The sequence below is a fragment of the Mirounga leonina genome, unplaced genomic scaffold (genome assembly GCF_011800145.1).
Source record: "Mirounga leonina isolate KUSES-001 unplaced genomic scaffold, KU_Mleo_1.0 Mir_173, whole genome shotgun sequence".
Classification (NCBI taxonomy): Eukaryota; Metazoa; Chordata; class Mammalia; order Carnivora; family Phocidae; genus Mirounga; species Mirounga leonina.
Window position 1 is genome coordinate 3,868,113 of NW_023270447.1, and position 27,993 is coordinate 3,896,105.

General features: G+C 44.0%; 1 protein-coding gene and 1 pseudogene across 1 annotated transcript; one reads left to right on the plus strand and one right to left on the minus strand.

The window, feature by feature from the left end:
• Nucleotides 1-5,491: 5,491 nt before the first annotated feature.
• FNDC7 (fibronectin type III domain containing 7) lies at nucleotides 5,492-26,207 on the minus strand. Its single transcript, XM_035017887.1, has 10 exons — nucleotides 26,145-26,207; nucleotides 25,621-25,639; nucleotides 20,244-20,498; nucleotides 18,842-19,102; nucleotides 15,092-15,349; nucleotides 13,071-13,325; nucleotides 10,650-10,907; nucleotides 9,308-9,562; nucleotides 7,879-8,133; nucleotides 5,492-6,011 (listed from the first exon to the last, which is right to left on the minus strand). Exons 1-10 carry the CDS (start codon nucleotides 26,205-26,207, stop codon nucleotides 5,698-5,700), a joined length of 2,193 nt encoding a protein of 730 aa, XP_034873778.1. The 3' UTR covers nucleotides 5,492-5,697.
• Nucleotides 16,915-17,012, plus strand: LOC118020442 (annotated as a pseudogene).
• Nucleotides 26,208-27,993: the final 1,786 nt, after the last annotated feature.

Below are 27,993 nucleotides of genomic sequence, written 5' to 3' on the forward strand. Positions count from 1 at the left end.
TAAGTGCTCTCTAGGGACGCCTAGGTGGCTCAGTCGTTGAGCGTCTGCCTTATCCCACCTCAACAGGCCTGGGCATCTACATTTTTTAAAAGTAATCTCTACACCCAACATAGGGCTCAAACTCAGGACCCCAAGATCAAGAGTCACATGCTCTACCGACTGAGCCAGCCAGGCATCCCTCTACATTCCTTATCAGCTCTCCAAGGGATTCTGATATACATCAAAGTTTGAGAATTAATACCTAAGCAGTATTTCTCAAATTTGAATATGCATATGAATCACCTCAGGATTTAATAAATCAGAGTGGGGCCTAAGATTGCACATTTATAAAACATTTTTCTGAAGATTTTTTTTAAGTAATCTCTACACCCAAGGTGGGGCTTGAACTCACAACCCCTGAGGTCAAGAGTCACATGCTTTTCTGACTGAGCCAGCCAGGTGCCCTCTGAGACTATACATTTTGAACAAGCTTTCTGGTGATGCTGATGAGTAGCAAAGTCTGTGAGTGATGGTTTTCAAGCATTTTTTTTAAAAGCATTGCAACTCTGTCTTTAACAAAATTTTAGGGAAGGCCTCTATAACACAATACTTGTCTCCTGCCAGGGGCCCCAAGTCACGTCTATTACCCCTCTGCGGCTCAGGGGAACACTGGTTAAATACTGTCCCAATACTGGACAGTTTCCAAAAATGCAGACCCAGGCCTGTGTACGTTTCACTGAAGACCAGGGCTTGTGGTCATGAGTCCTCTGGGAGTTTTTTAAAGCAATTTTTTTTTTTATAATTTAGAAGTTTCCTCAGTTTGTTTTTAATAAGCTAGGCTGGTTTCCCGATAGTCGCTGGAAACAAAAACCTTTTAAAAATGAATGGGGCTTGGGACGCCTGGGTGGCTCAGTCGGTTTAAGCGTCTGCCTTCGGCTCAGGTCATGATCCCAGGGTCCTGGGATCAGGCCCCACATCGGGCTCCCTGCTCGGCAGGGAGCCTGCTTCTCCCTCTGCCTGCCGCCCCCCCTGCTTGTCTCTCTCTAACAAATAAATAAAATCTTAAAAAAAAAAATGAATGGGGCTTGTGCTTATTTCAGACCTGCTGGTGGACAAGAATTGGAAAGCACGTGTCCTGCTGTCCTCAGAGAAGCAATGGACCAGGAAAGGAAAGAGAATAAGGCAGTGGAGGGAGACTCCAGACCCAATTCCTGCCAGTGGAAGTGTTGGATGGAGAGCTGGCCCAAACTGGGAGGCTCTCCTGTGGGGTTTACTGATAGGAAGACTTCATTTCCACTCCGAGCCTCTGAGGTCAGCCATGTCTGACTGGGAATGTGGTTCTGTGTGTGTGTGTGTGTCCATCCTGTCTGTAGTTTGGGGTTGATAATATCCCCTGGGGGTTTTCCCAAAGCCCCAGACCAAGCAGGTCCCTAGAAGACATGGCAAGGATTCCTCGTGAAGCAGCCCATGCTACTCACTGGGTCAGCACTCACAGCTCCGTGGTCATCCCTGCAGCCATTCCCAGGAGTAGCCTCCTAGCCGAGATCAGTCCTGAGCATAGGACTTATCCTTACTCCAACTCCCCTTTAGCACCCCCATTTCCCCCACGGGGCATATCCACCCTTGCAAACTAGAAGCAGACATGTTGGCTCTTTGCAAGCTGTTAACAGATTCCCTCTAACACCTGGCTACTGCAAGTGTGGTCAGACACGCAGCCTCGATGTCACTGGCATCACCTGAACCTTGTTAAAAGTGCAAAGTCTCAGATCCTCCCACACCTACCAAAGCAGAATCTAGTTTTAACAAGGCCCCAGGTGACTTGCACGCACAATAAAGTTTGAGAAGGTCTGCTGGAAAGCTGCAGTTCTCCAGCTTGGCTCTGCTTTAGAATCACCTAAGGAGCTTTGAAAAATCCCGATGCCCAGACTTACCCCAGACCAATTAAATCAGATTTTGTGGGGATAAAGACCAGACATCAATTACTTTTAAGCTCTCGAGGTGACTCACTGTCCAGCAGGGCTGGGAACCAGTCTGTGAAGTGAAGGATGAAACAGCTGCCTCTACTGAACCGGATTTACATTCTCCTGTGGGACCCTAGGAGACTGAAAAGACTTCCGACTGCAAAGGAATCCATCTCAACTGGCGGAATCTGAGGGGAGGTATTCTAGTAGGGGAGAAAAGTTGTGGGAGGGGAGGCCAAGAACCTCTCACATCACCGAGTCAGCTTTGATTCCTACTTCATTACATCACCTGAAAGAGCAACAACAAAAATTCTCTTCTATATTATCCATGAGAAAAATGACTTACCCATTCCAAGTGTACTTCCAGAGCAGGTTACTGGAATGAATAACAACAAAAGCATTTAAAACGTATTAACTGACATACATAAGATGGTGAAGATATTTTTTAAAAAGATGGTGAAGATATAACTTAAAGAATAATGGGTTAGTCAACCAAAGAATGAATAAGAACCAGCTTGAGTGATAAGAGGAGATAGCTACCAGCAGTATGACTTGGGGAAGTCACTTCACTTTTCTGTGTTTTAGTTTATCTGTAAAGTGGGAAGAATTAGAATGCCAACCTCATAAGGTGGTTACAGGGATCAACTGAGTTAGTATATGTAAAGCCCTCAGGCTAGTGCCAGGCACATACCCTCAATAAATAATAGTCATTAGTATCATTTATAGTATTGTCCTAACTATCAAAGGAAGGCATCACTGATATTGAAAAAAGGAAACCCAAAAAACAAAACCAAAACATTTCCCCAGACACCTGGTTTTTACCAGAGAGATGGATTCCCTAACTTGAGTCTAGACACCCAATCCTTAACTAAAGTGGAATGATGGCAGCCTTGAGATGGCATCCCACCAGAGGGTATTAGAGCTCTAGCTAACAGGGACTTCTGGTGGCTAACATACTGGCTGTAGGATCATAGGCAAACACAGAAAACTCATTAATTCATTAATTTTTTAATTTAAAATATACTGGGTGATAATTATGTGCTATGTGTCGAGAGTCCAGAGATGACCATTTATTAGGGAAAGTAACATATTTTCAACTCACAGTCATATGGTGTGGTAAAGATGCGGGTCATATGGGGTCATAAAGGAGGGAGCAAGAAGATGAAATCAGCCTCTAGGAATTGGAGAAGACTTCACAGAGGAGAGGAGATTTGTGCTGGTGGAGTTCCCTTGGTGGAGGTGAAATTCCAGGCAAAGAGGAGAGTACTGCATGAGCTCAGAAGCATGATACGGCATGGAATATGTGTGTGGTGAGGGCAGATGTGTGTGAATGATCATGACCTGAGCCAAAGGCAGACACTTAACCGATTGAGCCACCCAGGCACCCCTATTTTTAATTTTTTTAATGTGGGTACTAGAAAATTTAAATCTTTTCATACATGGCTCGCATTAAATATCTATTGCACAATGCAGGTGTAGGAAGACCAACTACAGACAAACTAGGAGGAGCCTTGAATGCCACGCTCAAAGTACTGACTTTTATCCTATTGGGCAATGGAACACTTTGAGGACTCTGAAGCATAGAAGAAACACAATCAGATCAGTGTCCTGGAATGACAACTCTGGTAATAGTATGGAGGCTGGCATGAGCTCAGGAAGACAAGTATTCTAGGGTAGAAGTGGTGAGGACCTATCATATAACTGTAGGTGTAGGAGAGAGAAGAGAATTTGGATTTAAAAGCCATCATGAGGGGTGACTGGGTGGCTCAGTTGGTCTAGCGGCTGCCTTTGGCTCAGGTCATGACCTTAGGGTCCTGGGATTGAGCCCCCCATCGGGCTCCCTGCTCAGCGGGGAGTCTAATTCTCTCTGCCCCTCCCCCTCTTCATCTGCTCTCTCTCTCTCTCTCTCTCGCTCTCAAATAAATAAAAAAATCTTTGAAAAAAATAAATAAAAACCATCATAGGGGGTGCTTGGCTGGCTCAGTTGGAAGAGCATGTGACCCTTGAATTTGGGGTTGTGAGTTTGAACCCCATGTTGGGTGCAGAGATTACTTAAAAAGTTAAAAAAAAAAACCATCATGAAGTGAACAGGACAGGACTTGGAGACCCCTGAGATATGGAGGGTGAGGGAGAGGGAAGCTGGTTTCCAGCTCTCATACCCGAAATAAGGATGCCGGGAGGAAGATTAGAAATTGCAGGAAAAGATCAGGAGTTCCCTTTGGCCCTGAGGAGTTGAAGTGCCTGGGGCACCTCCAGGTAGAGGTATAGGAATATGAATTTAGGGGTTAGAAGAGAAGTGTTGGGATGCCTGGGTGGCTTAGTCGGTTAAGCGTCTGCCTTCGGCTCAGGTCATGATCCCAGGGTCCTGGGATGGAGCCCTGCATCGGCCTCCCTGCTCAGTGGGGAGTCTGCTTCTCCCTCTGCCCCTCCTCCACTTGTGCTTTCCCTCTCTCTGACAAATAAATAAATGAAGGGTTATAGATAGAGATATGGGAGCCTGGAAACTTTGGTTTTTTCATTTATAAATCGGAGATAATAAAATTTGTTGAACCTAACCATAGAGTTATTTTGAACATTCAATGAGATACCGAATGTGAAAACACTTGATAAACTATAAAACATAATGCAGATATAATGAAGCACTGTTATTGAGCAAAAGTCTCTTTTTCCTGAAGAGCTGATCCTCACCCCAAGAAGCTATTCCTATCCCTTCCCATAGGGCAGTACTTTGGGCCAGCTTGTCCTGTGGACAAGATAATGAAAAAACAAGGAATCAGAGCATGGCAGCCAAGGGCAGCAAGAACACCAGCAAGAGGAGCTGGCCTGGTTCTGTCCAGGGGCCACTTGCGTCTTCTTGTCACCTACACATAATTGGTAATTTTAGATTCTGGTTATCAGTAAAGATTTCTTTTTTTAAAAGATTTATTTATTTATTTGAGAGAGAGAAAGAAAGCACGAGTAGGGGGAAGGGCAGGGGGAGAAGCAGGCTCCCCGCTGAGCAGGGAGCCCGATGTGGGACTCGATCCCAGGACCCCGGGATCATGACCTGAGCTGAAGGCAGATGCCCAACCGACTGAGCCACCCAGGTGCCCCATCAGTAAAGATTTCTGAGCCCATACTTATTCCTCTTCCTGTGATCACCTATAAAATTCTAGGGCCTTATCATCTCTTTTCTTTAAAAATTTTTTTTAGAAATGTATGAAAAAATATATGACTGTGCCCTGGGCAAGGTAGCAGAAGGAGCTGGTATACAGAGCAGGAGAACTGCTAATGTTTCTCCACCAGCTCTGGTGAGATGGCAGTTGCTGACAGTCTTGTTTTGTGATCACAGACTGCCTGCCCACTCATATTTCCAAACCTAGCTTATGATTTATAAATTCATTTTTTTCCTGATCCTCCGACTTCTCCTCAGTCATAAGTCTGAACTTGTGCAAACAAAGATTCAAGTCTCTTAATTTCCAATATTTCAGGGTGTCTTTCATTATCTCTGAGACTATGTTAAAAATCTATTCCGAAATCTCAAAGCAGAAGATCATTTTAAATCTGCTTTACTATTTAAACAGCAAGCATCTGGTCCGTTTTCTGAAAAAGAAAGGGACAGCTGAGAGAGGAGTGTCTCCGAATCACATAAGAAAGCATCACAATTCCAAAGAAGCTTGAGGTCCCCATAGCCAGAATCCACCCGCAGGATGTCAAAAGTTCCCACCTTTTTGACCTTCCTACATAGCAAATAAGTGTGATTGCTCTGAGTCTTAACTCACAGACTGAGTTCAGAGTTAGTTTTAAATAAAGGGTTGTAACTTGATCTACCTGAATATATTTTTTGGGGGCAGAAAGTAAGCTTCAGTCCTGTCTCAGCAACTGGTGAGACCATCACGGTATATACATCCCCACAGGGTATCTCGGTGACATCACAAAAACTGAGGCCAGCGCTTGGGGCGCACGTGAAAATGCCTTTGGAACCATGGAGGTCAGTGCTGTAATTGACAGAGCCCCTGGAGGCTTGCCAGTAGATCCGAATGCCATTAGGGCCCAGCCTGTATAATTTCACTCCCAAAGGGCAGCAGGCACCTGAAGGATGAAAACAAACAGACACAAATCACTTACTCCACCATCAGATAAACGTGGCCCTTATTACTATGGGGAAAGAATATAAGTAACCTAAATAATATAGGATTAGAGCATTCTTTGAAGGGGTACTCAGGTTCTTTCCATGATTAGAAATCCATGTACTGGTGAGGTGGGCCATGCATTTTTAATAGACAACAGTGGTGAGTCCAAAAGTCCCCACTTGGCAGATACATATTGCATCTCAAACTATGTGAGTCAAATGCACAGGATCCTTGTCTAGAGCTTTCATAGTGCCCTAGTTCCATACGACTTTAGCGGGATTGGATTTAAATTAACTGCATTCAGCTTTAATTGGAAAGACCTATTTTGCTAGCTGAGTAGCATGACACCTGGGAAGCAGTCACTTACACAGCGGTCCAGTGACCAGGCTTTGCTCATCCACACTTTGTCCATGCGAGCTCACTAGGTCCTTCTTTTTTTCTTTTCTAAATGCCTTGAGCAGGTCACACATTGTGTGTCAAGCAGGGCACCAAATGGTGGGTTACTCAGTAACTAAGATAAAAATGTTGTTGTATAATGATTAAAAAATTCAGTTATAGATAATCAGGTTCATTGGATTTAGTCTTTCCTTTAAAAAAAAAAAAGTTTTTTTTTACATGTGAAGATAAGCAGTGGGCCATATTCCCAGAACTGGATATCAGGGTTAGAATTTAGGTAGCAAATCTAATGGAAAAAAGGGGATCCAAAGAAAGTATGAAACAGCTTACTTGTGTATAGCATGTTATAAATGCTTTCATATTATAGTTATTACTATTTCTCTTACCATTGAGGAAACAGGGTCAGGGAAGATAAGGCAACGTAGCTTATAAGAAGCCACGTCCTTAGGCCCTGGTTGAAGACTCTTTCTACTGCCCCTGGGGTGGCAAAATTATATTTCAGCTCTCCCATTCCATGCCCTGGGGCAGATACAACTAACTGATCATTGTACTCTTTCTCGTTAAAAAGGCATTTTTAGGAGTTTTCTTTTCTCTTCTTTTCTTTTTCCTTTCCATTCCTTTTCTTGTTTCTTTTCCAAAACAGTGTTCCAAGCAGCCACTTCAGTGGGCCAGAATCATACAAGAGAATCTTATTTGCCAACCCTGTACCACTTCTTCCTCCCCCTGCTACTCCCTAATGATTTGGTCTTTGTGAAGAACAAGATCCCAAACTGTCAGTAGACGGTGCTCTTTTAGCCTGTTGAAATAAGAAACCAGAGAAGGGACTGGCGTGGTTTAGAAGAGAGAGGTAGTAGCATAATATAATGAGAAGAAAAGAATTCAAGCCAAACAGAATGGGTGACCTCAATGCTCTCTGAAAACTCTGACAGACTGAGTTACTCTGTGCTGCGGGGAACCGTGCCATACAAAAATCGGTCCTCCCTTCGGGAAAAATATACCTGAACTGTGTTACCAAGGGAATCGATTCACCAACCACCGACAGAAGCCCCTGAAGCTTTGAGGTTCTAAGTGAAGAGGAAAACTGTAAACATTTTATTTTATTTTTTTTTAAGATTTTATTTATTTGACAGAAAGAGCACAAGCAGAGGGAGAGAGAGGGAGAAGCAGGCTCCCTGCTGAGCAAGGAGCCCGATGTGGGGCTCGATCCCAGGACCCTGGGACCATGACCTTGGCTGAAGGCAGCCGCTGAACCGACTGAGCCACCCAGGCGTCCCAAAACTGTAAACATTTTAGAAAGTAATCTAAATTGATAAAGCTAGCTAGCTGGAGAGGTAGCATCTTTTTAGATGAGAAGGAGGGGCATGTGTCTGGATTTATAATAGTCAAAATCCTTACTGGTACTCCAGAGCTGGGGTTTAGAAGTCACTTACTGGAGGAATAACTTTGGTAGGTGCAGTCTGCAGTCAACCCAGTGGCACTAATCGCTTTTAATGCCACCGTGTAATTGACGCCACAGGAGATGCATCCCAGGAGGCACTGGTTTTGATGGGTGAGACACTTCGCCTGTCCGGTGTGCGACTCCAGAACTGTCACATAGGTTTGGGCCCCGGTCCCAACAGTCCAGCTCACATTGATTACCGACTGGGTGACCTGAGTTACTGTCAGACCAGCTGGACAGCATGGCGCTTAGATGGGGAAAAAGAGAAAGAATTGGGGATTTATTGTGGAAAACAACCAAGAATGGTATTTTGTCTGTATTTCATTCAATATCCTAAATTTCTCAAACCTTCCATTGTTAAGCAAAATCTCATTTTGTTAAGCAAAATCTCATTCCCTCAGATACGTTACTTAACATCAAGTGTACATAGGGGGTGCTTTTCTCAAGAAGGTGGAGCACTAACTAGCTGTGGGTAATGTGAGCTCCAATTTTTTTCAGAATAAGGAAGAAATCCTTTGCTGTTCCCCAACCTTAGCGACCTCAGTTGCAAATTTCAAAGCAATGGCTGCATTCACCTCTTCTCTCAATGTAACATTTTACAGCCTTTATAATTAAATGTATTTTGCCTTTTTCATGCATTTCATAGTGCATTATTGATATAAAAGCTTGTAGTATTTTTAGCCACCAAAAATATCACAGCCAATTCTCAATTTTTCAGGGGCCCATGATTCAGGATATAGGTTATCTAGGATCTTCCTGAATATTGGGCATTGTCTCTGTTCTGCTGCTTTTTATGTTCCAACTTTTATAGTCCAAAGTGCCATCCTTTGTACATAAGAGAAAATAATGTCCAAAGGCTTTAAGTAATTTGCTAAATTTGCCTTACACCCAGCAGTATGAAGCAGGAACAGCATGCTCTTACCAAGCTCTTACTCTGTATCAGGCACCTTGCTAAGTGCTTGCAGCATTAACATTCACACCCCGCCCCATGCCGTGCCCCCTCCCAGGAACCCATGATCCCCCTTTTACCAGTTAGAAAACTGAAACTCAGAAAGCATTTTCTACAGAAAGATTTGAAAGGGCTGAGCCAAAGAAATAAAAAATAAGCCAGCTCATTTGGCCGCTTGCTAGCTATTTTGGGAGGTTATGTCACGGAGGAGTATGAATTCAAACGCATGTTTTGTAGAGTCCATGTACCCCTCCTCTGAGGTCAGCATATGACTATATTAGAGTCTTCTGATGACATTTTTACAGAAACCGTGTCCCAGGGTTGCAAATCTTATTTTCTGAGACTGGGGCTGTTTATGAGTTTAACGTATTTCTGTCACACTCCGGGAAGATCAAATGAGAGAGTTCACGTCTTAGAACAGTATCTAAGGACCACACTGAAGTCAACATTCAGGCTGGAGGCTGCTACCGACCTGTTTCTAGGGGCACGCTGTAGCTGGGCAGGCTCCGGCCGGCCTGTGTCTCGGCCACCGCGGTGATGGAGAACACCGAGCCACAGGGCAAGCCCGCCATGGCGCAGGACTCTCCCCTGCTGCTGCACGAAAACAGCCCTGTCTCCCCCTGGGCTGTCACCGTGTAAGTGGCATCATCATTGGTGGGTCGCCAGTGCACGTTAATTGTGGAGAATGCATCCTTCGAAACGCTTTTTATCTCAGGACTGCAAGGAGCTAAGAGAGTTTATTCATTGGAACAGTGTGAGTCAGAAATATCAGGTGTGCCATTTGATCGAAAACTGATCTTTCCCCCAAATGAGATCATCACTACTTTCAACCAGACCAAGCACGGAGGACAGAGCCCTAGAGCCTTTGTGGGGAAACATGGTATTAGCTTCCTATAGCGTCAGACTCACTAGAAAAGGTTAAGAGGCATTTTGAACTCCAAAAGCAAAAGCAATTAAGACAAACATTTGGGGTCTTGAGGCGCCTGGGTGGCTCAGTCGGTTAAGTGTCCAACTCTGTGTTGTTGTTTTTTTTAAGATTTTATTTATTTATTTGAGAGAGAGAGAGAGAGCGCACAAGCAGGGGGGAGGGGCAGAGGGAGAGGGCGAAGCAGACCCCCCCGCTGAGCAGGGAGCATGACACGGGGCTTGATCTCAGGACCCCGAGATCACAACCTGAGTTGAAGGCAGACACTTAACCGATTGAGCCACCCAGGCACCCAGCATCCAACTCTTTTTTTTTTCTTAATTAAAGAGTGGAAATTTATTTTTATATCCTTCAACTTGGGAAGTTTATGGGCAATCTGAACTTTTTTTATTGGATCTTCAGATGCGTCCAACTCTTGATTTAGGCTCAGGTCATGATCTCAGGGCTGTGAGATCAAGCCCCGTGTGGGGCTCTGAGCTAGGTGTGGAGCCTGCTTAAGACTCTCTCTCTCCCTCTCCCTCTGCCCCTCCCCCCTACTAGCTCGCTCTCTCTCTTTCTCTCTCCCTCTCTAAAAAAAGAAAGAAAAACAAATATTTGTGGGCTTAACCTTCATCGTGTGAATACGGATAAGCCCCCCCAAAGTCAGAGGAACTGAATGGCTGAAGTCATCACTGGGGAAACCTTCCACTCTTCCCATGACCTCCTTTTTGGTTTTCTTTTCTTCCCACTTCCCCTCTTCTACCTTCTCTTCGGCCTCTCTGTAGTAAGACAGGGGCTCTAATGGTCCCCACAGAGTGGCTTTACAGTTCTTACTGAGTGCCCATCCCGAGGGGCGTAGCTGGGGTGAATTGTTCAAAGGTCAGTGAAGGAAGTCCTAGCTGCCTCATACCTGTGGTTATAAATTGGGAAGTACAGGACATATTGCTGCCCCGGACTTCGTTGAAGGAGTAGACTGTGATGTTGTACTTGGTGTCGCACTCTAGAGCTGAGAGGGTGCAAGTAGGAGCGGTGTCATTGCATTCAGCCACGGTGAACCCATCTACAGCCTTGGTTTCATAAAGTTCAGCACCGCGGACAGGAGACCAGACGATCTCTACTCTGTCACTGGACACCAACACAGGGTTGATGTCGGTAGGACAACAGGGAGCTGGAAACAGGAGCAGAGAGAGAATGGAGGTCAGTAAAGGAGCAATGATGTCAGAGGGACCCGACCTCCCGGTGCCCAGAGCCTCTGCCAGCACTCTCTAAATTGCCGCAAGAATCTCCACAGGGCGCCTGGGTGGCTCAGTCAGTTAGGCGTCAGAGTCTTGATTTTGGCTCAGGTCATGATCTCAGTGTCATGAGATCGAGCCTGGCGTTGGGCTCCAGCCTGGGTGTGGAGCCTGCTTAAGATTCTCTCTCCGGGAGACAAACCATAAGAGACTCTTAACCTCAGGAAACAAACTGAGTGTTGCTGGAGTGGAGGGGGTGGGAGGGATGGGGTGGCTGGGGGATGGACATTGGGGAGGGTATGTGCTTTGGTGAGCGCTGTGAATTGTATAACACTGATGAATCACAGACCTGTACCCCTGAAACAAATAATACATTATATGTTAATAAAATAAAATAAAATAAAATAAAATCCAAAGTGGGGGGAAGAGTCTCTCTCTCCCTCTCCCTCTCTCCCTCCCCTCCCTCTCCCTCTCAAAAAAAAAAAAAAAAGAGAGAGAGAGAGAGAATCTCCTACAGGTCTTTCCAGCTCTGATCTTGGCCTAACACCCACTAAATAGAGGATAATTCCCCTATGCATGTGACGTCCAAGGTCATTACAAGCTGCATCCAGTCTACATGTTGAGCTGTGCCTCCCCATCGCCTGCCACACCAATCTTCTTTCTTCTCTCTCTCTTTTTTTTAAGGTTCTATTTATTTGAGAGAGAGCGAGAGAGCAAGAGAGAGAGACAGTGAGCGAGAGAGAGAGAGAGCACGAGCAGGAAGGAGGGGTAGAGGGAGAGAGAGAAGCAGACTCCCCACTGAGCAGGGAGCCTAATGCGGGACTTGATCCCAGGACCCTGGGATCATAACCTGAGCTGAAGGCAGACGCTTAACCATCTGAATCACCCAGGCACCCTCACACCAGTCTTCTCAATTCCCCACTCCACATATGCTCTCATTTCCCTATGCCTCAAAGGCTGCTAACCCTCTACTGGAATGTTGTTTCCCTCTTCTGCATGAGAAAAATCATACCTGGTCTAGCTTCTGGATCCTATCAGTCTTTCCTGACACTAACCAGATAAAACTGATGGCTGGAGGAGGGGGAAGCATGATTGTATTAGTAGATCTTAGAAGAAACCCTATATCATGTCATGGATGAATTCTGACAAATGTCTAACTCAGCTTGAACTTTCTCTAGGATGCCCTTGCCCCACCTACATTCCATCCACCTTTCAATATCCAGGTCAAGGCCACTCCTTCTGGAAAGCCCTCCTATGCTCTTGAGACTTGATTGGTAGCCCTTAACCCATATTCCAAAAGCACCAATTATTTGATTCCTTCATCTTGGTAAAATTCATTGTAATCCAGCTAGTAGTGTTATGTACGTAATGATATTATAGTGTTCTTATTTGTCAGCATGGTTAATTTCAAGTCACTCGCTCCATTCATTCTTCAGAAATCAAGGCTCTCCTATAGGCTGATCACACTACGATAAGCACTGAGGATGAAGAGGTAAATAAAACAGTCCCTGCTCTAGAGAAGATTCAAGCCTAGTGGAGGAGACTAACAGTAATAAGGATGCTAATAAAAATACTTTGCGCTGTGCTTGACCACATTCAAAGACCTTTTCATATTCATGCTCCCATTGTTTGTCCCATTTTGCGGTGGAGTATACTAAGAAACTAACAAGGTAAACGTCATTATCTTCATTTTACAAATGAGTTAGTGGTCAAGTTAGGCCTTAAACACAGGTGTCCTGCTGCAGAGCCTTCCACACCATGCCTTTGCAATTGCATCTCCGGTTTTGGGTCTTGGGGAAAGAGTGAACTCCTGAGACGGGAGGACTGCATCCCCTTCGGCACCCTGCACAGGGGGCTGAACACTGAGTAGATCTTGGTGGAGGTTTTAATTTCTCAGAGCAGGTGTGAACGACTATATTCTTTGCTCTCTTTTCACTCCTAAGCCTTGCATTCTTGTCAAGGCTTAGGAGTGCCTGATCGGGGAGAGAATGTGAGAGCCCAGGTAGTCTATGTAAGTCAATTAGTGCAATAGGTGATCTATGCTGCTGCAGAGTTTAGTGACCTCAGCACTCCCTTTACAAGCATCAAGTGCAACTCACCTGTGGTGTAATTGAACACATCGCCCAGAGGACTCTGCCCTGCCTTGTTATAGGCAAAAACACTGATAAAGTAAGTGAAGCCACATTCAGATAAGAAATTGCACTGGGTGAGGGATGTGTTGCAGTGGACTTCCAAGCCATCATCACTCTTCACAAAGGCCACGTAGTAATCGCCCAGATCTACTTCGGACCAAGCCACAGACAGGTGGCCTGGAGGATCTTCTCGGATGGTCACTCTTCCAGGGGCACAAGCAACTAGGAAATGGTACATAATGAACAGCTATGAGAGTCCTGCAGGAGATTTCCTTTGCATCTTTGCAATTGTCCGGGATACCACAGGCAACGGACAAGGAATAAATCAAATAGCACATGCACAGCAACGAGACGTTCTCATGTGTTGTAAAACTTATCGCACACGGTACATGCTAGACCATGTCAGAAGTAGGCACGGATCCCCTTGGTTAATACCGCCGCGGTTCCGTGTGAAGGCAATGCCAGGATCAGCACAGCGTGAAGGAAGGAATTCAAAGGAAGCTTGTTCTCTACGCTTTTAAGATTTTAGCCATCTCTAGTGGCAGTCTTCCTAAAATAAATTTCACAATTCTGGAACCCAGGAAACACATAGCACTTTCTAAACATAGTTCTTTTATTGATCAGTGTGGGCCATGCCCATGATCCTGACTGATTGTTCTACACGACGTGCAGTGGTGTCTCCCGACCGTAAATGTGCAGGATTCCTTCCATGGTGCTTTACCCCGGCTGCACATTAGAATTAACTGAGGCACTTTTACAAACTAGTCAGACCCAGACTCCATTCCCAGCAGCTCCGATTTCATTGGTCTTGGGTGGATTTTTAAAAAACTCCCCAGATTCTCTTAATGTACATCCAGGATTGGGAAACACTGCATGGTTCTCTCCTGCATGAAATGACTAACTTGGATCTGCTGCGCTTTCGAAAGTGTATTCTTATCTCTTCCTTCACGCTCAGCTATCCTGACCTCATAACCATTTCCAATGTGCCATCCAGAGTAAATTATAGCTGTCAAAAGAGAAGCCAAATCACTAGGTGTGCTATCAGTGACCTTAATTTAAGAACCATAAGAAACCGTGGATCTGAGAGCTTGGCTGTACTTTTTCCCTGAGAAACACAGTGCATCAGCTTGGGGATGGCTCTTTTCCTCTCTGTTCAGAAGCCTTTTATGCTTAGAGTGATATAGTTCTGGCTGTTGGGTAAAATGAACATTACTGTGATTATCTACATTTTCTTTGGCTTAGAGGATGAAAATCAGGCAATCCTGGGCTTGAATCCTAGCTCTAGCACTTATTATTGGTATGCCTTTGGAAAAATTACTTCACTTCTCGGACCTAAAGTTGTTCTATCTGAAAAAGGAGACAATAGAGCCTACTTCATTGAGGTGTCATGAAAATTAGGTAAAATAAAGTACTTATAGCGCCTGGTACGTAGAAGGTCATCAATGCTAGTTCCCATCACCAAAACATACAGATGTCTTTAACTAGACGAGTAAACCTCCACATATGTAAGTCTTTATTTCTCTGATAAGATGAAAATGGGAAGATATTTAAACACATACTAAGAATTATAGACCACCCGTCTTTATCTTAAAAAATACCTCCCACCAGGCCTAGGTCTGTGAAGCATGAGCTAAGGAAGAGGCCGCTCTCTGTACTGCACAGTTAGAGTTGTGTATCACTCCACCTGGAGCTTAGACTCTGTACAACTTCACAAAGGATACGGGAAATCAATTACTGATAGACTAGAATAGGAGCCTGGACTCCTACCAATTTTCGAAGAAGTGCTATTTCCAATGCCGGATATCTGCTGTCACTATCACATTACTAAAACTCATGAGAATGTCCAATTCAATGCTTTCATTCGGACCAGGCTTTTATGTTCACTGCTTCCAGAGTGTTCTGGAACATCACCAGGTGATTCTTTGTTTCCCTTCTTGCCATCGCCCTGGGTCGCCAGCCCCACGGTGATCTCACACTTGTTTACGTACCAGTTTTCAGGGCCTCTGCGGAAGTGGATTTGCTAGACCCAGCATCATTACTTGCTAAAAGTGAAATGAGGTACTCAGTCCCACACTGGAGCGAGGAGATGGTACAGGTGTTGAGAGTTGTACGGCAGCTCAGCTCTGAAGAGTCGCTCCAAGCCATCACGGTATAGTTGAAAGCTCCTTCTGCTGGGGCCCATGAAACAGAGGCCTTCAGAGTCCCACTGTCAAAAGAGACTTGAATGCTGGCAGGAGCCCGAGGACCTAGATTTTTGAGAAACAATTACGATTTTGCAGTAGCCTCAAGAACCCAAGTAAGATCTGGCCTAACAACCAACATTGCAGAGCTTGGAGGATGAGGCACCATGATAGAAGGAGAATTGCTAGTGTTTAGAGCATAACGTTGGGATTTAGGGTAACGCATCTGCCATTGACTGTGCAAACTCATGACTAGCTATGTGACCTTGGCCATGGTATTTACTCTGTTATTTAATTTTTTTTATCGTCTGTAAAATGGATCTAGTAAGATCAGTCCCTAGCACATATAGATGGTAAATAAGCATAATTTGAATGAATGAATCAGTGAATGCACAGCACAACAAGTGATTGAATAATTAAATGAAATTATAAATGTGTAGGGCCAAAAGGGCCATGTGGGTGTGTTATTACTAAGTGGTAGGTCAAATATTCTATTATTGATTGATGAAGCTGAACGGATTGGGCTTCAACAACGTCCCTTCTTTACTTTTTATTTTTTCTTTATTTCTTAAAGATTTATTTATTTCTTTTAGAGAGACAGAGAAAGAGTGCTAGTGGGGGGGGGGAGGGGCAGAGGGAGAGAATCTCAAGCAGACTCCCCGCTGAGAGTGGAGCCTGATGTGGGGCTCCATCCCATGACCCTGAGATCATGACCTGAGGCAAAATCAAGAGTTGGCCACTTACCTGACTATAGATTAGTCTCTACACCCAACTTGGGGCTCAAACTTACAACCCCAAGATCAGGAGTCATATGCTCTACCAACTGAGCCAGCCAGACACCCCTCCCTTCTATAGTTTTGACACCTGCTAAGACTTTTTCTGTAAAAACTTTTAGGTTATAACTGTTTCTAGAAGAGCAGACTTTCATTCCATTCTAAATCAAAGGGCAGGAAGGAACGTATCAAGTGTGATGGTCACACATTGAGACAGTCATTTTAGTATCTCCAAAAACACTTCCTTCTACATCCTCAGAAATATGCCTTCCTTTTTTTCAGGGTTGTCCTCTTGAAAAAGCTTGAGGAGTGTCCTCTTGGGCTGGAAGGAGAGAAATTGGCCTCAGTTCTCCAGAATCTGTGCTGTAATGAGGCCCACCTGGCAGGCATTCGCGATCTCCATGCATAGCATATGAGCAGAAAGCAGGACCTTCTGGACCCAGGGAAGGCCCCATTCGAGGAAACAGGCTCAACTCATGCTCTGTCATGTTCCCCCAATAGGCCATCTTCACAGGACCCTTCCCCTGTTTCATGGTGAGCTTAGCTGCAGATGCAGATCTGCTCTGGGGTAATTCTGGGCCCAAGGCTAGTAAGGGTCACCTGCAGCATTTTAGGACAACCTGCCCTTCCCTCATGGGGCATGAGAGAAGGAGGAAAAATGAGTAGAGTAGTCGGGGGCTGTTAGGGGCTGAACTGAGTCCTCTCAAAACTCACATGTCAAAGTCTTAACCCCTAGTGCCTCCAACTGTCATCTTATTTGAAAACAGGTCATAGTAGATGCTATTAGGTAGATGAGATCATTAGGGTGGGCCCTATCCAATATGACTGGTGTCCTTATAAAGACAGTTAATTTTGTCCTCACTTCAGCAGCAAATATACTAAAATTGGAATGATATGGATTAGCATGGCCCCTGCACAAGGATGACATGCAAAATCATGAAGCACTTCATAAAAATAAATAAATAAAAATAAAATAATAAAAAGAGGAAGTCTGTACCCAGGCATACACTTTCAGGGGGAATGCCATGTGACTGTGAAGGGTGCCTTCTACAAGCCAAGGAGAAAGGCCTGGAACAGATCCTTCCCTCACAGCCCTGAAGGAGCCAACTATGCCGACACTTTGATTTCGGACTTCTGGCTTCCAAAACTGGGAGACAATACATTTTTGATGTTTAAGTCGGTTTGAGGTACTTTGTTACGACAGCCCTCGCAAACTAATAGAAAGGCTAAATCTAAACTTTACACAATATTGCGATGCCTGGGTGGCTCAGTCGGTTAAGCGTCTGCCTTTGGCTCAGGTCATGATCCCAGGGTCCTGGGATCGAGCCCCGCATCGGGATCCTTGCTCAGCAGGGAACCTGCTTCTCCCTCTGCCTCTGCCTGCCACCCCCCTGCTTGTGCTCTCTCTCTCTCTGACAAATAAATGAATAAAATCTAAATAAATAAATAAATAAATAAACCTTACACAATTTTAAAACATGGAAACAAATGAAGAGGAAGACTTAAAGAAAATAGTCACTTGTCGGAGAAGGCTGTCCCTGTCCCCAGTCAGATGGAGAGGCTTCCTCCCGAGCTGCTCTGTGCCTGCAAATCCTTCTCTCAAAGCTCTTATTACATGGAACTGTAACCACTGATTTATACATTGGTCTCTCCCAAGACACACTCAGTTCTCTGAGTGTAGGGATTATGCTTTTTTGTTTCCTCATCAGCTAAACTACGTCCAGCACATAGTGGGCCCTTGATCATTGTTTGTGGAAAGAAAGAATGAATGAACGTCTAGGAAAAGGCCCAGGGATACTGGTTTATCACAGACATCCTGACTCCCCGGGCCCATCCTGAATCACCTGTGGGCCACCTTACTAGGATTTCACCAGAGAGAAGTATTATAAAAGGCAAACCCTTTTCTCCCTGAATTTCTGTCTTGACCCATAGACCATGGGGCTTCCTCTCCCCTCCAAACTTAGGAAATGTTGGAGACAACATTTCTGGTTTCTTTCCACCCTTTCCTTGGTCCTCTCCAAGGGATGAAATAGCTTATCTGGTTGGTGAGAGTCTAGCATCTACTAGACCATATTGTCAGTGGATGGCTTACTCTGCCTTGAGAGAAGGAAAAAAATCTCCCTCCTTCCCTCTCTCTCTCCTTCTCATTCTTTTAGCTTGCTCCAGCAATGCAGTGTGGGCTTCCACTTAGGAAGTGGGATCCCTTGGTTGGGGCACCCCTGCCGTGGGATGGGGAGAGAACACACACCATGCTCCAGCTTCTCAACCTTCAACTGGAGGGGAGGTGATGGGAAACCCCATGTTGACCTCAGGTCCAAGTTGAGGTTTTGGGAAATATATCTGAACCTCTGATTCCCGCCACAGCATTAAGTACCGTAACAACAGGAACTTTGTTTCGTTTGCTGCTGGATCTCTAGAACAATGCCCACTCAAAGTTGGCACCCACTCACTAAATGTCTACTGAATAAATGAATTCCTGTTTGTCCCAATTCTTTTTGTTTACGCTGTTGGTCTGAACCTAGAAAGGGTATGGGAAACTGGTAAGCCTGCCACAAATCATCTGCTGTGTGATACTGAATGTGTATGCTTGAAAGTAAGTTGGCTCTCAGGGAGGGAGAAGCCACGCTCTGTGTATGCTGAGCAGCACGTCTTTATACATGCAGTCAGCATTTAAACCACCGAGGAGGAACAGTCAGCCCTAACGCCACTCCTGATGGCTACAATGCAGAGCCCCTCTCATTCATCAAAAGGGAGGTTGCTGGGGGCTGCGCTGGGAAGTCCTTACTTGTTCTCTGATTGCAGGTAGAGTCATCCCCAGGTGTTCCATTGGCATTCCATGCGTAGGCCTTTATGGTGTAGAGAGTCCCAGCTTCTAAACTGGTAAACGTCAAGGAGGTGCTTGTGGTATTCTCTTTCCATATTCTACCCAAACCATTCGCTCGCATGATGGACACAGAGAATCCGATTGCCATGTATACAGCTTCCCACTGCACAAGGATAGAGTCTGGACTTGGAGAGCTTACTTCTAGAATCGGTGCAGCCAACACTACGAGGACAAGAACGCATGTGTTTGCAATGGAGGACAATTGAAATTTAGGAATAAGTAATTTGAAGTTGATCATCCATGTTATGAAATAATTATTTGCTTTGAAGGGTTTACAGCAGAGTCCCATTAAATAATGGTTATCTAAATGTAAATTAATCATAAAAGACTCGGCAGAGGAATGGGGAACAGAAAAACTCTACTATTAGGCATTACTTTCAACTGGAGGTTTGTAAGAAATTATATAAAACATCCCTGTAATTATAGTATAACTCAATGGGGGAAATGGTGGTTTATAATATTTTAATGTGCACACAACCTTTTGGAAATATGCCTAGGTACAACTCTCTCAACTCAATTTAAGTAATGCTGATGACAAACTCTAAATGTGTTCATTTTAAGTAAGTCAAAATGTAGCAAAATCCCTTCTATGTGTTCTTTATTTAGCATGGTCTTTATGGATAACTGAGGTTAAAAACAGAAATCCCTTTTTCAGAGATTTAAAAGCAGGGGTGTTCTTAAAGATACCCAGAAATGGGTTTTATTTTCCAAAGCATCTGGAATTTAAATACCACCTCCCCCACAGATACCTGAATTGCCAAAAACATCATTTGGTGGCTTTCGCCTCTGGGCCCTGAATCATAGGCACTCACATGACACAAAATTATTATTATTATTATTATTTTTTGAAGATTTTATTTATTTGACAGAGAGAGACACAGCGAGAGAGGGAACACAAGCAGGGGGAGTGGGAGAGGGAGAAGCAGGCTTCCCGCTGAGCCGGGAGCCCGATGCGGGACTCGATCCCAGGACCCTGGGATCATGACCTGAGCCTAAGGCAGACGCCTAACGACTGAACCACCCAGGTGCCCCAAGATTTTGTTTATTTATTTGACAGAGAGAGACACAGCGAGAGAGGGAACACAAGCAGAGGGAGAGGGAGAAGCAGGTTTCCCGCAGAGCAGGGAGCCCGATGCGGGACTCGATCCCAGGACCCCGGGATCGTGACCCGAGCCGAAGGCAGACGCTTAACGACTGAGCCCCCCAGGCGCCCCGGCACAAAATTATATCATGTACTTGAAGCCTCCCTATAAGTGATCCAGGTCACAAACGATAGCTCAACAGAGGATAAGCATCCTGCTACCTGTCTTTGCCTGCTTCGGAGGTGATGCCTGGCTTCTCCCAGTGGCACTGATGGATCTGACAGTGAGTTGGTACAAGGTCGCAGCCTTCAGGCCTGTCACAGTGCCTGGGGAATTGGCCACCATGGTTTCAATGACAGTGTCTCCATCTTCAGCCATGAGGAGGTAACTGGTGGCCCCTGGCACTGTGGCCCATTCCACAGTGATACTGTCGCTGATTTTGGAATAGGCCTGATCAATAGTGGGTATTTCAGGAGCTGAAAGAGATTTTGAAGATTTTATGTATTTATGTATTTATTTATTTTAGAAGGGGGAGAGAGAGCTCGAGTGGGGGGTGGGGCAGAGGGAGGGAGAGAATCTCAAGTGGACTCCACGCTGAGCATGAGCCCCGCACAGGGTTCCATCTCACAATCCTGATATCATGACCTGATGGAAATCAAGAGCCAGACGCCTAACCAACTGAGCCACCCAGGTGCCCGTTGTAAGAGATTTTGAAGTGGTACATTAGCTAGGATACCTATGAAGATTATTTCTTCATCATTTTACTTCTCAGACTAAATCATTTTCATGTCATCCTTTAGACATAAACTTTGCCCTCATTTTCTTTTTTTAAAAAGATTTCATTTTTAGGGGCACCTGGGTGGTGCAGTCGGTTAAGCGTCCAACTCTTGGTTTCAGCTCAGGTCATGATCTCAGGGTCCTGGGATTAAGCCCTGCACCAGGCTCCATGCTCAGCCGGGAGTCTGCTTGAGATTCTCTCTCTCTCTCTTTTCCTCTGCCCTCCCCCTGCTTGCACTCTCTCTAGCTCTCCCTCTAAATAAGTAAATAAATAAATCTTTTTAAAAAAAGATTTTATTTTTGGGGCACCTGGGTGGCTCAGTTGTTAAGCATCTGCCTTTGGCTCAGGTCATGATCCCAGGGTCCTGGGATCGAGCCCCGCGTTGGACTCCCTGCTTGGCGGGGAAGCCTGCTTCTCCCTCTCCCACTCCCCCTGCTTGTGTTCCCTCTCTCGCTGTCTCTCTCTCTGTCAAATAAATTAAAAAAAAAAATAATTTTTTTAAAAAGATTGTATTTTTAAATAATCTCTACACCCAACATGGGGCTCGAACTCACAACCCCAAGATCAGGAGTCCCATGCTCTACAGACTGAGTCAGCCAGGCACCCTTGCCCTTCAGGATCGAGACAAAACAGAGAAAAAGAAAGGCAGAGCTATTCTCCAGAAGAGAGCCAGAAAGCTCAAACCTCTCATTCAGGAAAAGGATTTCAAAAAGAGATTTTTCCCAGTTGCCTCTAGTATATTTTGCACTTTTTGTACTTCTCAAAGAGTTAAATCAGAGTGGGGCTAAAAGGGTGGGGCCCCTGCCTGGCTCAGTTGGTGGAGCACACAAGCCTTGATCTCAGGGTTGTGAGTTCGAGCCCTACATTGGGCGTGGAGCCTACTTAAAAAAAAGAGTGGGATGTGATTGTGGGAAGGAACTCTGAGAGAAAGGAGAGAGTCACCGAGGGGCTTTATTCTAGAGGCTTCTCCTCTGGCTTGGCACTCCTGAATTCCCAGGCCTGCTCTGCCACAGCCAGTGTCCCCTCCCTGCCCCTCACCCATCCTGCACTCCCTCCTCCCGATGGCCAGGGTCCCACCCCCGCTGTGGCTGTGTCTCCATCCCATGCACTTGCACATTTCCCACAGGGTTTTTAAACTAAATGGAAGAAGGGGGGTGCCTGGGTGGCTCAGATGGTTAAGCATCTGCCTTCGGCTTGGGTCGTGGTCCTGGGGTCCTGGGATCGAGTCCTGCGTTGGGCTCCCTGCTCAGTGGGAGGCCTGCTTCTTCCTCTCCCACTCCCCCTGCTGGTGTTCCCTCTCTTGCTCTCTCTCTGTCAAATAAATAAATAAAATCTTAAAAAAAAAAAAAAACTAAATGGAAGAAGAGGGAGAATTGAGTTGTTTTAGGATTGCTCCATTGTACTTCCATATTATCAGAGTAGAACCATTTTTAGATTCTTCCACATAAAATAAAAATAAACTTTATTCTCCCCTTCTTCATCAAAACATCTGCCTCAGCATAAGAATGAGACGCTGTGGCCCCTCATTTGGGCCAGGCCATGGTCTGTCTGAGGGATATGAATGCTTTGTCAAGAGTGTATACATTCCTACACTTTGGGGCAGGGGAAGGTGATACAGCATGGTGAGAAGATTTACTATATTGCAAAAATCCACAGACACAGAGAATGCCCTGGGTATAAGAGGTCCAAGTGGAAGGAAAGATCACATAAAAATGGCTGGTTTAAGTTTGGAACTCAGCCTTTTCTGTTCAATGATACTGCATTTGTTGGGGAAAACCCCTATATATGAAATTCTATAGGGCAAAGAGGAGAAGAAGTAAATACAGACCACACGTGTGATTTACCAGTATCAACTCCCTCCCCCCAGCAGACCCCCACTGGCCGAATCCCAGTGTGCATGACACAGACAATCTTCTCTTTCTGCACCAATAGCCCAGAGAGTTGGCTTTGGCAGCGACTCAGAAATAACCATGCTGCAAGATCGAACAAAGTCTCCACTGTGCACTGGCCAGACATTCCTTGAACATCACCCAGGACTGTCTCCTTTGCCATCAAAAGAAAACTATGAGAGTTATATACGCTGGGGAAAAGCATAAGGTGACTCTGCAGGAAGCATCCATGTCCTCTCGCCCCCACTGCAGGATAGAAAGCCCCAGCAAGGGGCGCATGAGTGGCACGGTTAGTTAAGCATCTGACTCTTGGTTTCCGCTCGGGTCATGATCTCAGGGTCGTGGGATCGAACCCCGCATCCAGCTCCTTCCTCTGTGCGGAGTCTGCTTAAAATGACCTCTCCCTTTTCCCCGCCCGGCCGCACTCTCTCTCTCTCTGAAGTAAATAAAGACATCTTTAAAAAAAATATTAAAAAAAAAGAAAGCCCCAGCAAGGGCCCCCACTTTCATCCCTCCCACACATTCATCCCTTTTCTGCTCCCAGTTACTTGTCCTGTGTTATTTGCCTTCTTTCCTCTAACTAACTTTGTGAAGTCTTGCAACTCCTTTTTCCTTTGTCCCCGCAGTTTATCTTCTCTCCTGTAGGCCTGGCTGCATTCACAGAGTGGTTTGAGAGGCATCTGAAAGGCTGGCAGGACATAGGCTATCTCCTCACAGGCCCGCCAAGGGGCCTGAGGGCGTCACAAAACCTGGCCCCTTGACGTGAGCTGGGAGAGGCACCTTTGCTCAGAAGGGGTAATGCGTGAAGCGGTGTCGGCAGGATGAAACACAGGTGGAAACAGCACAGGATTTGGATCCAGGAGCTCCCGGTTGGAGCCCCGGCTCTGCCATTTACTTTTGCATGGGAACGTGTACAAGTCATTTAACCTCTTCTGGCCTCCGTTTTCTCCCTTGAGCATGCAGAATATTAATATTTACATCTTAGGATTTACTTTGAAATGTAAAATATAAAAAAAGATGTGAAATATCTACGTCTTAGGATTGTTGTAATGATTAAGTAAGATAGCGTGTGCAAGGGCACTTTGAAAGGTGGGAAGGGCTGGTGTGTGCATGTGTGTGTGTGTGTGTGTACCAGGAAGAGCAAGTTTTGGGTTTGGAAGAGCTGACCACATGGCACAGCCATGGACAAGTGCCGGGGAAGGTGAAATTCTGGGGGAGTCTGGGGTAAGCACAGGAGAGACAGATTGCCTGTGATCCTAGGGCAGGATATGACCAGCAACAGCAGTGAGAGATCAACACCTCTGTACTATGCTTCCCTTAAAGAGATGAGAAGCTCGAGTGGGATGGGTAAGGCTCAGGAAATTAGCAGCAAGTCTTCCTTCTTTCTGAGTCCTGTGTTTGGCCCGCTTACTGCTTTGATGAAAGAGATAACTTTATTCTCTAGATTTGCAAGCAACCACACTCTGATCAGTGAAAAGTAAAACGCTTTGCTTCTCAGCATCTGTGCATTCTACCAACTCACGGAGATCTAAATTAGCTTGCGCAGCCCCAGTGGCCAAATACAGATACAGAGCCTATTTCAGAGCTGGAAGAGAACCATAATACACACACCCAGAAGGAAACCTCCTTTACAATGTCAATAAAACACATCCCATTTATTGGAAAGCCGGGTTGAATCAATTAACAGCACCACCTCAGCCTGCCCCGTTCTTTCTCTCCAATGGTGTGGAGAGTGTGGGACTAAAAAAGGACCTGCTCTGAGGGCTCAGTGTGTCCCGTGTGTCCTGGAACCTTCTAAGAGACGCAGAACTAGATTTTGTCCACCTAAAGGCCACTTCTAAAAAAAAGTTACTTTGTATCAGGCCAACCACTCCTTTTCATTGCTTCATGGTCACTCCTGAAGGTTTCTCAAGAATAAGGTAAGTAAATAAAAATAAAGCACGAGATGATTTTTGAAAACTTATTGCACATGCATGGATTTTATGGGTCAGTCATACGTAACTATGCCAAATTTTAATATTTTATTTATTTATTTTTTTAAATACGCCCAATTTGCGGGACGGGGGGACACCTGATCTTGTGGTTGTGAGTTCAAGGTCCACATTAGGTGTAGAGATTACTTTAAAATTAAAAAAAAAAATTCTTAAAAAAAAACACCCAATTTTTAAATTGCCTTATTTGCACTTCCTTTCCTGTGGTATAGACAAAATAATAAATAAAAATTGTTCTCATTTTAGTTGAATTGCCATGAGACTTTATTGTTGATATAATCAATATTACATGGGTCCTCCAGATAATCAAAATCTCATTGAATATACATTTCCTTTCAGGGGACTTAGATTTCTAGAATGGAGGAGCTAGGCAAGGTCTCTAGAGATATTATCTTTGCCTTTAGTCATTTATTTAGGAAAAATGATAAAATCTTTTTAAAGGAAAGCCTTTTTCTAGCTCTGAGTTACCTTTTTCTGTGTTTTAAGGATGCACTATTACAAGTGTAAAATCCTTTCTTATTAAAGTAGAGAATCTTGAACCTGTACTCAAAAACATTTCTGTTTTCTCCTCTAATTCTTCAGAAGACAAATAGGAAAAATTATATAAATTAGACTCTTCACTATTTATGCTTAAAACTTTATTTCTTTGACTAGAATGATAATCATCATAATATTCTACTGATGGCTAAATGTATTTGAGAAAATACATGACTACATGACTTTCCATCCATCTCAGTACTCAGTAGGAATATATTATGAGGATTTCTAAGTTTGATCCATGTATTTATTGTCTTACCAGTTAGATTCACAGTGTGAGTGCTCAGAAGATGTTAAATATTTTTCCAGGTATAGCTTTTCCATTTCAGGGTAGCCCAAGAATTAGCAATGGAAATTAACATCAAATATGGGGAGGGAAAGCTTGTGTTTCAAAAAATTTTACCTGTTTTTGCTGAAGCAACCTGAAAAGGAAAGTTTACAAAAATTAGAACCATGAAGAAAACAACCATTTGGGGAAACATAAAACATAAATCAGAGCAGTAATAAATTTATCACAACATTTTAATGCATAATGTGAGCAATATTTGAATCCATACAGAGTATTTATTTGCACAAATCATTTCCTAAACTCAAATCTACCACAAAGGAATCCTAAATAGAATTTAGAGGCTGGAGGCAGATCACATTACTATTTCATTTTTCTCCCTGAATCTGCCTATTGAACTAAGTCAGTAGCTGCTGACAGATTTTTCAAAAATCTTTGTTCTTAAAATATAATGATAATCTTGTTTTCTTTCTCTAGTAAACTGCATTAAATTTCAAACATGCAAACATATACAATCTTCGTATGGTTATTTTGTTTTCGATCTCCCACTCCCTAGTCTCTCAAAAAAAAAAAAAAGAGGTAATAAATGTCTTTTTTTTTTTTTCTAAATAGTTGCAAGTAGGTCGGAATGTTGAACTCACCATTTTAAGACAGATAAGACTGAATCCAATCAAAGGCCAACATTTCTTGGGTCCACCAGCCATCCTGTTGGACATAGCACTCACATGGCACACAACAGAGTGATCAAGGTCTTCTTTGGTCCCCAGGAGGGCAGCACTGTTGGTTGCTGGGTTGCTGGGCAGCGATCCTGGGAAGTAGCTCCTCCCCTTTAGAGTGGAGCTGACCTGTTACTGGGGGGCCCTTGAAGACTGGCAGGGACAGGTATTGCAAGACTGAAAAAAAAAAGAGTTGAAGAAAACCACACCAAACTGGTCAAAAAGCTACTGTAACCTGGGTTTCAAGGTAATATGTAGAATGCTCTCTTCTTTATTTTTTTTAAGTCTTTTTTTTTTTTTAAGATTTTATTTATTTATTTGAGAGAGAGAGAGCACTAGCAGAGGGAAGGGCAGAGGGAGAAGAACAAGCAGACTCCCTGCTGAGCCTGAGGAGTTTGACAAAGGGCTCGATTCCAGGACTCTTGGATCATGACCTAAGCCCAAGGCAGATGCTTAACGAACTGAGCTACCCAGGCATCCCGCTCTCTTTTTTAAAGAATTTGTTTTGAAATAAAATTTTACAAAGCTGCATAGAAAACGCTTGATATAATGGAATGATCGCCCTAAACTGGGAGGTTCTGACCAGTTTTAAAAATTCTTTCCACCTTTATTTTGTCATTCTCACTGTTGTTGTTGCAGTACAAAGTGATCGGTCCTGCTGTCGGAGCAATTTGCTGCAAAGCTTCAATATCTAAGATGAAAGGTCAGGGGCCTGAGAGGCAGGGGAATTGGGGAGATGTTTAAGGTTATAAACTTACAACGAATAGATAAATAAGTCCTGGGATCTAATGGACAGCATAGTGATTATAGTCAATGATATTATATTATGAACTTCAAAGTTGCTAAGCGACTAAATCTTAACCATTCTTAACACACAAAAAAATGATGAGTATATGATGTGATAGAGGTGTTAACTAATGCTGTTGGAGTAATCATATTGCAATACATGTACTAAACCAACACAGAGTATACCTCAGACTTACACAATGTTATATGTCAATTTTCTCTAAAAAAAAAAAAAAAAAAAAGATGGAAGGGGCAAGAGGATGTCCCTGTGCAGAGAAAGATAGCAGAGTCTGTCCCCCGTTCCACCCTGTAGTTCCAGTACTTTTTATTTCCAGAGCCGTCATCCTAGTTCAAGCTCTTTATAAGCATTTAACCCAAACACTATAATATTTAATTCTAGTAATAAACAAGTATGTAAATGAGTAATAAACATTATTAACTGGCTTGTATGGAATCACACAAGTATTACGTGGTGGAGCTGGGATTAAAATTCATCAGTCTGACCTCTGTTTCCAACCAAAATAGGGTGAAAGGGAGTGGATTTACCACCCATGACTTCAACTTATTATAAAGCTACAGTAATTAAGACAGGATTAATTAATTATAAGGATTGGCATCAAGATGGATAAAAAGATCAATGGAACAGCACAGAGTCCAGAAATAGACCCATACATGTATAGAGAATTGATTTTCAACAAAGGTACAAAGGCAATCTAATCAAGAAAGGATAGTCTTTTCAACTAATTTTACTGAAATGATTAAATAACCACATGCAAAGAACATGAGTTTTGATCCATATCTTACACTATATAAAAATTAATTCAGAATGGATTATAGACCTAAATATGACCTAAAACTATAAAACTTCCAGAGAAAAAAATAGAAAAAAATCTCTGTGGCTTTAGATTAGGCAAAGATTTGTTAGATACCACACTAAAAGCATGATCCATTTAAAAATTTGATAAATTGGACTTCATCAAAATCAAGA

Excerpts from the sequence above, each read along its gene's own strand:
- FNDC7 (XM_035017887.1), bottom strand. The coding sequence starts at position 26,207 with ATGGCTGGTGGACCCAAGAAATGTTGGCCTTTGATTGGATTCAGTCTT. Across the intron at positions 19,103-20,243 it reads TCCGAAGCAGGCAAAGACAG|TGTTGGCTGCACCGATTCTA; the intron begins GTAGCAGGATGC and ends TTGTCCTCGTAG. Across the intron at positions 9,563-10,649 it reads TTCCCAATTTATAACCACAG|CTCCTTGCAGTCCTGAGATA; the intron begins GTATGAGGCAGC and ends AAACTCTCTTAG.